The sequence below is a fragment of the Coregonus clupeaformis genome, chromosome 17 (assembly GCF_020615455.1).
Source record: "Coregonus clupeaformis isolate EN_2021a chromosome 17, ASM2061545v1, whole genome shotgun sequence".
NCBI lineage: Eukaryota > Metazoa > Chordata > Actinopteri > Salmoniformes > Salmonidae > Coregonus > Coregonus clupeaformis.
The window spans coordinates 26250565-26263601 of NC_059208.1; the positions used below are offsets into that span (position 1 = coordinate 26250565).

General features: G+C 38.3%; 1 protein-coding gene across 1 annotated transcript; it reads left to right on the top strand.

Moving 5' to 3' along the window:
* The first annotated feature begins 2490 nt into the window (after nt 1-2490).
* LOC121556076 (uroplakin-1a) lies at nt 2491-5791 on the top strand. The gene is made up of 7 exons (XM_041869950.2): nt 2491-2729; nt 2981-3181; nt 3357-3431; nt 3557-3664; nt 4242-4418; nt 4717-4800; nt 4998-5791. Exons 1-7 carry the CDS (start codon nt 2664-2666, stop codon nt 5040-5042), a joined length of 756 nt encoding a protein of 251 aa, XP_041725884.2. The 5' UTR covers nt 2491-2663; the 3' UTR covers nt 5043-5791.
* Nucleotides 5792-13037: the final 7246 nt, after the last annotated feature.

The following is a 13037-nucleotide window of genomic DNA, read 5'->3' on the forward strand; positions in this document are numbered from 1 at the left end:
GACGATCGCCATGGTGCCAGCAGCAGCTCCACCATTTCTTTACTCAGTTTCCCAGTCATCATGAGCTCAGTTTATCTCCCTGAGAAAAAACAAATGAGTAAAAAGGTATTTGTCACAATGATGTGCTCCTAATACTTGATATTGTACAAGTAGCTCTTGTTACGAAACCAATAACTAGCCTACAAATATTGTCGCACTCTCTTTGTCTAGGGGTCCTAGACCTAATTACATGGTCTGTAACCTGAATGAATGTACATCTATGTGAGAAATCAGCGTATGCGCCTAGGTTTTGAATGTCCATGTGCCCAGGGAGACAGAAACCTTACCTTGGTCCACGGCCAGCACTGTCTTTCTTGACCTCTTGGTTGGCCAGTCCAAGCGTACTATAATTATTTTCAGAAGGTGACTAAACATAAAAATACTAAAGGCATGCCCAAACTAAAGGATAAAAAATTAAAGGCCACCAAACAAAACCTGCAGCCTTTACTGCTTGCAAGCTGGGATACTGACTGACGATCTTCTTCTTATTCTTCTTCTTCCTCTTCTTCGATTAGGTTTAACGGCGGTTTGCATCCATTATATGTTGCATTACCACCACCAACTATACTTTTTTGGCAGTTGGCATCCAACTTTATGTTCCATTCCCGCCTACTGAACTGACGATCACCTTCATTGACAGCACCTGCTTATCAACCAGGCTCAGCACCTGCTGCCTCCTGGGGGAATGGAGTGTGGAAGTGTATCCTGTCAATGTGTTGCCTAACTGTGTGCTAACACTACACTACCTACTACATAACACTATGAAGTAAGAAACAATCAGATTTGAGGGTAGCACTTTACATTACAACACTTTATCCCGTCTGTTGTAATGTAAAGTGATACTGATTTAGTTGGATGGAGATGGAGAATACTTAAGCATAACTAATGACAGACTACTTACCTTTCAGAGATAAAATTTAAATGATATGCAGACTTGATCTTAAGGCTGATATCACTAGAGTAATCCTTCACTTCTGGAGAGGTTTGCCAAGTTAGTAAGTTATTTAGGAATAACATCTGAACCCCATTCACTTCACTGTTGACCAAGTCAGTCACATGCTGCATCTAAATAAACCACAGAACCTCCTTCCAGGATATCGATTTTTTTTCAGGTGGAACAAGGTGTGTGTAGCCTGGTTGACCGCGACCCACGTGACAACACAGCGAGCTAGAGAGGCTGGTGTTAACAAGACTACGGTGTGTGAATACAGAGAGACAAACTGGTGACTGTTATTGGAAAACACAAGAACTGGCTGCTTTTATGAGAAGAATATTGCTTGATATGAAACAAGATGAAAAAAATATATGAAAAGAATATTGCTTAGTATGAAACAAGATTACATTTGTTGTTTGATATTCAGATCATAATTATTACCATACAATTACAAATGCCACTTATTTTACTGTACGTTTGAGACTATAACCTACAAGTTTCTTCATAGACTAAATGTAATTTAGGGCCAAACAAAAGCATTATTATGGCATGTGTGCAATGAAATGACTTTGTAGAGGTTTTTAAACATCCATACATGAGAAACCCCACTCTCAACAATGTAGCCTACTACCTAATTAAATTGTGCTGTGTCCTGTTTCAGTGTGAACAGTTAAGAAGAGCAATGGCACTTCTCCCCAGCAGATGTCATCATTGCTTTTCATCTCAACCTACTAATAGTATTGCCATTCAGTCCACTGGAATAGTGTATTATCGAGCTATGTCAAATAGGCCTGTTGACAATCAATTCAATGTAGAAAACACCCCAATTAGTCAATATACAGTACACACATACAAAACAATGAAGATGCATGTAAACATACTGTATAAAGATTTGAACTTGGGATCAAAGACATGTGTAGACATGCCCCATGACATCATGGAAGTAATAACAATAATAATAATATGCCATTTAGCAGACGCTTTTATCCAAAGGGACTTACAGTCATGCGTGCATACATTTTTTAAGTACACTACCTTTAACTTGACCTGGACCAGCAGCAGCAAGCTGAGACAGGTGCTGAGCACAGCAGGTGCAACAGAACAACAGGTGTTTTGTCAACAGAAGAAGATGCTCAGGGCCTGACATCACTGCAGGGGAGGTAATGTTTGCTGTGTGTAAAAATAGATGATGTGATGATTGCTCTAACTCTAATGGTCTTTAAACCCGCTAATTTAACAGACTGCTGTAACCTAAAAAGGTCAAGAATGGTGAAATACCGGTTGCAATAGGTGTAACATGATATAGTTTAGGGGTAGACTGAGAATTGATGGCTTTATGCAGAACTGCTCACTTTCTGTCTGGGCCAGATGTAGTCTACTTTTATCATGAATACATTTATTTTGTCATATTTTGTAGTCAATATCTCAGTGTTTCCATTCAAAAGGACCACAATGCAATCTCTTGCTGAGCCAAACTGGTTGGCCCACTTCTGTTGCTGCCAGTGTGAATGAGATCCAACCACTCCCTGGACACATTCCCATGTCAACAATACATCACATCCAGCCAGACCCTACATTCTCTTGGATCTGTTAGAAACACTTGTACTTGGGTCTGTTATTTCTTCACTGTCTTCTTCTTCTCTGCTCAGAAGCAGTGGGTTTAGAAGGAGCTGACAGAAGGACTGCTACCATGGCTGATGGAGAGGGATCCACCTGTCTTATGGTCATTCTCATCCTGGGGAATATATTTGGAGCTGTAAGATTTGCACTTGATTTTATTCCTATAGTAGCTGTATTTTTAAAGTCTTGTTTAATCATATGGAACAGATGGTAGACAAATGGTGTGCAGAAGTTTACTGCAGTACATTAGCATTGCTTTCTGTTCCTTTTATACTATACTGTCCCGGTTATTGCTACTTTCAATTGTAATGTAGGATCCTGGTATAATAACGGTTTACAATTTGTTATAACAACTCTTAATATACATGTTATTACCTCTTATAATAGGCAGCAGGTCTTGCCCTTTGTGCTCTGGCCATCTGGGTTGCAGTAGATGGATACAATCTCTACCCTATATCTGATGTGTCGGGGAAAGATGACATCTTTGCTGGGGCCTGGATTGCCATTTTCACAGGCTTTGCCTTCTTCTGCATGTGTGTTTTTGGTATCTTGGCTGCTGCGAAGAAGAGCCGTGCCTTAATGCTCACAGTAAGACTTTGATACTAAATTCATCACAATTTATTTGGTCACAGAAGTTCTTCATTTGTTCATCTGAACACTGCTTCAAAATATATAATTCAAGTGTAATATACTGTATGCCTATATTTCTTTCCCTGTTGTTCTTTTCAATTAAAGGAAACTATTTATTTTGTGATTTTTACAGTATCTGATCCTGATGTTGATCATCTACATATTTGAGTGTGCCTCATGTATCACTGCAGTCACCCACAGAGACTATGTGAGTACATGGGAACTGGACAGCTTGGGGTACCTTCACATTGTTTGACAAGCACAATGCTAGAAACACACATTTGAAATGTATTCTCCTGTTTTGTCTCATCCTCTCCTATGTGCTGTTTGTAGCTGGTTGGAAACAGTAATCTGGTGAAGAAGCAGATGCTGAAGTACTATACAGCCGACGGTGACTCTGGCAGTCGGATCACACTGACATGGAACAAAGTGATGAGAGAGGTGACTGGTCACCAAATCAAAGGAATCTGTCATAGGATAATCTGACCAATCAGAGCCACAACACACATTCCAAACAGACGACTAGCCCAAAGACAACTAAACCTAGGTTGTTGTGTGGAGTATATGTTAGGAAAAGGTATCACCTTCCACTAACACACACATGCACAGTCATACACATACATGCACACACCCTTGGCAGTAGCAGATGAATTGTCAGCTCTGACATGACACAGCATGCCCCTCTCTCTCCGTCATCAATGCCAGAGTCCCACTACGTCTCTGCTGGGTGAACTGGTTTGGACAGCCCCATAGTGTGGGAAAGACAAGGGATGGGATCAGTTTGCTGCACAGGGACAGAAACAACCACTGTGTTGATGTAGCTAGGATAAAGAATGCAGATCAGAGGGCCACAGTGGACAATTGTCACAGTAAACATATGTATCAGTTCTACAATTACTTATAAAGTAGCTCACTCAGTTTGAGTGAAGTGAGTTTAGTCTGTCACAATATCAGTTTGACCACTGACTAATTAAACTAGTCCTGTTTGATTGAAGAATCCTCCCTTCCCCTATTTCAGGTGGGGTGTTGTGGAACAGACAGCCCAGTGGACTGGATAGAGTACAACTCCACCTTCAGGGGGAAGTTTGGTACAGAATATCCCTGGCCCATCCACTGCTGCAAGAGGAAGAACAACTACGAGGTGGTGAATGTGGAGGCTTGCAAGATCGGCCAGAACACCACCATGTTCACTCAGGTGAGAAAACCCCATTCCCATTCCCTAACCCATAAGAGATTCTCTGGTTCTCTGATTCTCACTTGAAGGCTCAGTATTTTAGTAGCTCATAACCACAGATCTAGGATCTGGTTATACAGTACCTGCCATTAATTATAACTGTACTGTAACTAATAACAGTATGAAAAATATCTGACCCTGTACAGTATCAGTGGTTAGGGGTAATTTCACCTCCCACTTTAAGTAAGCACATTGTTGCATGTCCTTGAATCAACTTGGCACAGGCTATCCTGTTTACACCCTCTATCTTTCTACCCAGGGCTGCTTCAACCACATTGAGTCTGTGTTCAGTCGATATACATGGGCTATCAGCTGGTATGGTTTCGCTGTGCTAATGTTTGTGGTGAGTTTTCAGTTGGTCTACTTAGGTTGGTAAATAGTTAAGTATTCAATTGCAACAGTGTCATTACTCGAAAACGGTTTATCTGACACTTTTGGATACTACACAACATACAGTAGAGACATTATCATAACAAAGTCTAACAACACATGCACTTTCTTGCTGTAAGTCTAACGTTCCCTTGTCTTTATTTGATTCAGTTCTGGCTGTTGATCCTGGCCATGGTGTACTACCTGAAGCTATGACAAGTCTGGAGGGGACATCTCTAACACATGTTTTTGACTTTCTGCTGAAGCCACACCAACCCTCAATTAAGCAATTACCTCCTTTCTTAAATAACAAATGATTGTGGTAATGATGACAGAAAAGTATTTCTGATATATAGAGAATGAACACTTTCCATCTTTTTAGGTAAATGGTCTCAAATTTGTAGATTTTATTTATGTTCATTTTGTTAATGGTTTATTGCACTGTAAATTGCATAACTCATATTCTATCTTATTCTATAAGTAGGGTGACCACATGTCCCGGATTGTTATGCAATAAACAGAACTTCAATGTCTTACTGCTTTGGTAATGGGATAGATATATAGTTATCATAGAATGTAAGAGAAAATATATTTAAAACTTTCAAGAACATGATTCACATGACTGTTGTACATTTCAGATTTGTATATCCCGTTCCATTTCTTGTTGAATTGTGTTATATTATTAACAGAGATCAAAGCTCAGGGATTCTTGAAAGTCAGGACAATCCTTGTCTGGGAAGGGAAACTTAATTTTTATTGTTTTTATTTTTTCATTATTTGAGTTTAAAATTTTAATATAAGTGAATTTTATAAGGGATTATTTGTTTGTTGTAATTTTCAAAATATTTTCTATATTATTCATTTCCATGTTGACTCTGTGCCAGGAAATGCCCTTGTCCAGAGCAAACTCCCCCAAAAAGTGTCAAAAAAAAAAGTTGGCCAAAAATTAAATAACTTAGAAAGGATCTCATGTAGTTTCTTGCAATAGCCCTCTTTGATTTACATTATATAATACAGTATCTCAACTGTGATTCCAAAAAAAAAATTGTCCAGAGTTTCGGTCAACTCCATCAGATGTGTCTATCTTAAATGAATCTGAAACGAATTAACACTGTCAGCTATACCATGACAACCCCTTCTTCATCTCCTGATTGCATGTAGGGCAACAAGACAACGCATGGTCCTGAAAGTCCTCTACTTTTGATAGATTTAAACAAACAATATTGAAATCACCATGGTTGGGTGACCACATTTAAAATACCCAAATGCGGGACAACAGGATGATTTTGCGGGACTTAATTTTGTTGCAGCACTTAGATCTGCTTGCAATTGAATTACCGTTTCATGAGCAATTTAGAGCAGACGGTGTTAGCAAACTATATATCTTTCCTGTATTTTGTTTCTTTCAAAGTACATTCTGCCTAGTAGCCTACATCCATGTGCTGTTGAGTTTTGGTTGCATTAGATTTTTTGTTGTTGGAATATTCAGCTAACCATCCTAAAATCTCATAAGCAATTAGGTGGTATTATTGGTGTAGTCTATGAGACCCAGTAGCTATGTGTGTGTAAAATCACCAGGGAAGTAATATTACAACCTATGTGTTCTCATAATTGTGTTCTTTGCCCTATAACCTGTTAGTTCATATGCCTTGACATTGTGATATATAGGCCTAACGTCTAGACAATAAGAAGACACAGTAGCAGAATAAATTCAACCACACCTTTGTTTCATCACAAAACCGGAGAGCAGCATCTCTCTGGTGAAGTCCCAAAACCATATTGCATGTAACAAACGGTTACATGACCTACAGCATGGTCAAGCAAGTTAACGTTTCCGACATTTTAGGACTACTAAACAGCTATTGATTTACAACCACGGGGAGTTACCACAAGTCCCAAAGAAAACAGGAGCTGCCTCCACTATTCCAGCACCATTTCAACTTCAACATCATCTAATCACCTATGCTTAGTCTAATACAGTGGCAACTAAAAGATACCAAAAACGATTTAGTCCAATCAAGCGTAAGCTAAATATGATGTGGCTGTCCATGGTACTGATTTCCGTGTGTGTGTAGAAATGCAAGTAGAAAAAACATGTTGATTCAACCTACTTGTAAAGAAAGCCAATGCCATCCTCCTCATTCATGATGCCTAAACGGTCTATGACTCTGTCATGATACAGTACACACTTTTAGTTTTTGTTGTTCTAGGCTACCTGGCTAAAATGCCAGGCCAGCTAGTTAACGTTAGCCTACTATATCTAGCTACATGTTGAACTTCCATCCTTTCAGGCCAGGGGCACAATGTATGCATTTATGGTTGGATCAGAATCGCCATTATAATCATTGGCCAGTACGGAGAATGAAGTCCAAATCCCTATCTCCATCCATGGCTAATTTAGGAAAGGGACAATTTTAGCTAACTAGCTAGCCACCAGAAGACAACAACACAAGGAGATGCAACAATTCAAGTTTTTTTTTGTAAATTACATTTGGCTTTTGGGGTGATGTGATTGGTGTGAAGCCAAATCCAAACTGGCTTCCCTTGACACTTTTCTTTGGTGCGCCAGGACCATTCACAGTTGAGCTTGCTCAGTTTAGCTCAATGCTGATTGGCAATTATAAAAAAAAAATATATATATATATATATATACATATATATATATATATATCAAGGGAGGTCAAATGCTCCCTGGCTTTCCTTGTATTCAATGCTAGGGGCAGCAACAATATATTATTTTTGACCAGACATCATCAAATAAATGGGTTCAAATACAGAGAGAGGGGCTCTGTTTCACTCGCTTGGATGCTTTCTCCGGTGAAATACATTCAGCCTCTTGCGAATTGAAGGAAAATGATGACTCACAGAGAGAGAGTAAAGATATATAAAATAATGTTTCTTTCTTGGTCAATTTGTTTGGGAAGCCTGGCTTCTCTTGGCATCCATGATTACACACCACTGAGACCAGGCTGAATTTAAGGGCACCTAGCCTATTATTTTTCCTCAGTGCAAGATGTGGTGATGCAGAAACAATTCAACATTTCTGGTTGGTCTCAGGGAATGTAAAACAATAGGGAGACTTCTAAAAAGGGGATTGAGTGAAGTAGCATCAAATATGTTGAATGAGCAACTAATGAGCATAGAGACTGGAGAGCCACACAAATCTTTCAGTCTAATACGGCTATTTCCTTAGTTTTGTAGCTCTTCATCAGAAGCACCCTTTTTGGAAGTAGTGAGGCCTAACTGTCCTCTCCAAGTTTAGCTGGAATTTAGCCTGAAAGGATTTGAGAAATGTGATTGGTTGACGATAGGCCTATGACCAACAATGATTGGAGAAGTGTTTACCATCACCAGTACCACATCCTTATGATATATATATATTTTCATAAGGGCAACGAGAGTGCAAGAGACAGGTTGGAATGTCTGATTGAAATACGGGACAAATCAACCTTTCAATTTTATTGTGGTGTTTAAATTTGATAAAATGTGGGACATGATTGTTTGGTTGAGGGATGCGGTACAGAGGCCCAAAATGCGGGACTGTCCCGCACAATCCGGGACATGTGGTCACCCTACTTATAGAATAAGATAGAATATGAGTTATGGTTCAAATATGTTAATTTTAAATTAGGTTTTAGAGTCATAAAGCAACTGAGGAATAACTCAATTGCTGCCAATTATACCACTTGAAGGTTGAAGAAAAATATTCAAAATGTCAACTCCGTAAAACATAAACTCTGTTTTAAGTATCTGTACTCCATCAGAGGCGTTTCAACTCTGTCACTGATGGGTAACCCCCTTAAGATCTATGTTTTTGTCAATATTCTGAATAAATATTTTAAATCACTCTTCTGCAACATATGCTTAAACTGTGGAAGTATTTGCTGTGCTAGACCTAAGTGATACTTTTAATAAATGTTGTTTTATGTTCTGAATCTAGAAAAACATGTCCAAATGCTAATGAAATTTGCCCAGAAGCATTATATAGGGCAATACAAATTTAAAAAGTTTGGAGATTTGTATTACATATTTGAATAATCTGATGTTAGAAACAAGCAAGGCCTTTAAACACTGTCTGACTGAGTTGACATGAATCCAGTTTATTGCATTTAAAAATAAATATAAAATAAAAAGGTTCCTTTACATTGTGTGATAGCTGATCCTTGGTCCATCAAAATATAGATTTAACATTTTGTTTATACAGTATTTAAAAATATATATTATTTGTGAAAAAGAAGTTCAGATTTCAAGAATCTCTGATCTACAGCGCCTTGCAAAAGTATTCAGACCCCTTGGATTTCTTCACTTTTTATTGTGCTACAAAATGGGATTAAAATGTATTTGTCATTTTTTGTCAACAACCTAAGCAAAATAATATGTAATGTCAAAGTGAAAGAAAAAGTATATATATTTAAGATTAATAAAAATTAAATAACTAAAATATAGTAATTGCGTAAGTATTCAGCTCCCTGAGTCAATACATGTTTGGCATCAATTACAGCTGTAAGTCTTCATGGGTATGTCTCTATGAGCTTTGCACACCTGGATTGAACATTCTTTTAAAAATTCTTCAAGCTCTGTCAAGTTGGTTGTTTATCATTGCTAGACAGCCATTTTCATGTCTTGTCCTAGACTTTCAAGCAGATTTAAGTCAAAACTGTCACTTGGCCACTCAGGAACATTCAATGTCGTCTTGGTAAGCAACTCCAGTGTATATATGACCTTGTGTTTTAGGTTAATGTCCTGCTGAAAGGTGCATGTCTCCCAGTGTCTGTTGGAAAGCAGACTGAACCAGGTTTTCCTCTATGATTTTGCCTGTGCTTAGCTATATTCTGTTTAAAATAAAACCCAAAGAAAACTCCCTTGCCAATGACAAGCATACCCATAACATGATGACGCCACCACCATACTTGAAAATATGAAGAGTGGTACTCAGTGATGTGTTGTGTTGGATTTGCCCAAAACATAACATTGTATTGAGGACATAAAGTTCATTTCTTTGCCATTTTTGTTTTTTACAGTTTTACTTTAGTGCCTTATTGCAAACATGATGCATGTATAGGCTCCCTTCTCTTCACTCTTTCATTTAGGTTAGTATTGTGGAGTAACTATAATGTTGTTGATCCATCCTCAGTTTTCTCCTATCACAGCCATTAACCTCTAACTGTTTTAAAGTCACCATTGGCCTCATCGTGAAATCCCTGAGCAGTTTCCTTCCTCTCCTGCCACTGAGTTAGGAAAGACACCTCGATCTTTGTAGTGACAGTGTATTGATACACCATCCAGCGTCATTAAAAACTTCACCAGGCTCAAAAGGATATTCAATGTCTGCTTTTTTTTTTACCCATCTACCAATTGGTGCCCTACTTTGCGAGGCATTGGAAAACCTCCCTGGTATGTGTGATTGAATCTGTGTTTGAAATTCACTGCTCGATTGAGGGACCTTACAGATAATTGTATGTGTGGGGTACAGAGATGAGGTAGTCATTCGAAAATCATGTTAAACACTATTATTGCACACAGAGTGAGTCCATGCAACTTATGAGAGTTGTTTAGCACATTTTTACTCCTGAACTTATTTAAGCTTGCCATAACAAAGGGGTTGAATACTTATTGACTCAAGACATTTCAGCTTTTCATTTATTAATTCGTAAACATTTCAAAAAACATCATTCAACATTGACATTATGGGGTATTGTGTCTAGGCCAGTGACACAAAATCTCAATTTAATCCATTTTAAATTCACAACAGAATGTGGAAAAAGTCAAGGGGTGTGAATACTTTCTGAAGTCACTATGTATGGGGGACAGAGGAAGGGTTATTCATTCAAAAATAATGTCAAGCCCTATTATTTCACACAGAGTGAGTCCATTTAATTTATGTGATTTGTTAAGCCAAATTTTACTCCTGAACTCATTTAGGATTGCCTAAACAAAAATTCAGAATACTTATGCAACGACTATATTTTAGTTATACATTTTGTATCGATCTTAACAAATATATATAATTTTTCTTCCACTTTAACAGAGTATTTTGTGTAGATTGACAAAAACCGACAATTAAATCAATTTTAATCACACTTTGTAACACAATAGAAATCCAAGGGGTCTGAATAGTTTTGCTAGGCACTGTATAACAACTGTTGTACTCAAACGATCCTAAATGGTCCAACCCTTCCTTTGGAAATTGATTTTATGTATAATTTTTTTTTTTTTACAGTATATGACAATTGCGCAATATCAGGTATTATTTTCTGCTTTACCAGTATTTGCTGTCTGGGTGTGCCAAAAGCAAAAACATGGAGAACTCACTGCGCTGTGTTTCGTGTATGGACATGGCTTTACCTGCACACCTATGGAAAACGTCACACCCAAATATTTTAGTCTTGGTCTAATTTGATAAAGTAGGAGTGCCTTTTGGTCAGGTTTGTCAGGATGTACAACCAACTTCAGGTGACGCCACAGCACAGGGTGAAGTTACGGGTATAAGCAAGAGACAAACTACAAAATCACACCCTGTACATTGAAGATCGCCCCATTGTTCACAATTCATTTGACGAAATATCAGGACATGGGACCAAAGACAACAAAATGTGTCTCCTGGCATAAAGAATAACAGTTTGAAGGCCATCTATGCAGCTGAAGGATAATGTTACCTTTGTTTTCTGCTGTTCTACTCTGTGGGTTACAGCCAGAATGCAGAACTAGTTTAGCTTCAGGCTGCATAATGGTGAAGAATATATTCATTTAAAATCACTGATGAAACGGCAACTTTAAAATGTCTTAATCTTCAAATGTCCATTGTATGTTTATACATTTAATTCTTATTTATTTTTGTATTCTATTCAATGACAAAATCTGCAGTTCAGGAAAAAACAAGGACAATTTGTTTAATCTTTGATGCAACCATCAGGTTTTTAATTCACACCTTGGAAAATATTACAAAATAAGATTAACTGCCTTTTGCCAAGTGCTATAAGGCTGAAAGGGATAGTATTGGACTGAAAATTCAGGTTACATCCACACACACACACCTGTAATACAATACACACATAGGTAGTATAGCCATTTTAAGTCTTTCCAACTTTTATGGACTTCAATGTACTTGGTCACTGCATAGATATAAAGAGAAGCGGGAGGGATGCATGCTTGCTCACACAACAGGACCATACTCGCACACGCCCACACACATACAGTAACAGAGAACACACATGCGTTCACACAAATAATGATCCTTCAAAAAGCCAGAGTCATTAGGGAGTTCAATGAAAATGTGCAATTGTCTTTAATCTAATCTAAGGAGTTTAGGGACACCAAGAGTACCATACCTATAGGTCCTGTATGCTGCCTTGTACCGTCATAGTAAAAGAGCTATAGCGCACCTGGCAAGATACCATTCACAATGTTACCAACCCGGACGCCTTAACATGCTTTACGGAACCAAACGATTGTTCATCAAAAAGGCACGTTGAACAATAACCAAAGTACATCTCAGAAGTGCCACGTGAGGAATACTGGCACTATATTTCACATTCTCACCCCCGTTACAAAACCACTCTCCCTTCCCTTGCACTTCACTACAGTGGCATCACAGCATTACAACACAGTTGAGGAAACACCCCTGAAAAGATGTCTAGTTCCCAATGTTCAATGGACAGCACTGCTAAGCTAAACTAGCCTAATACAACCTTGTCCTTTGTTTAGCTCTCCTACAATACCAACTACACTGGGACATTATCTGTGATGGAAAAGTATCCACAAAGACATTAGTGAGACAGTAACGACTGGGAAAGGATTGAAACAGTTTTGTAGCCGACACAATAGCGACAGTAAGTTAAGTGATATACACATATACATGTGCGCGCACGCACACAGTTCAATATAGTGGAAAGGTCTGTGCAAAAACCATTACAGCACAGTTAATGATCTACCAAGATGAGGTGTCTCCCCCTGCTGTCCAATACCAGTATTGCAGTCCCAACGCAAGAATGGGGGAGACATGAATTAAGACATGGTGGTTTGTAAATGGAATGATAGAATGATATTAACACATATAGTATGTGGTTTCTGCCTCCACTGAGTCATCACATCACACCTTTAGTAATGTGTTGTATGTGTCAGGGATATGTTGCATAGGGGCAGGCAGTGAGTACAACTCCCAAAATGGAGGTAAGGACATTGTATTCAACCAACATGGATATAGAAAAACAA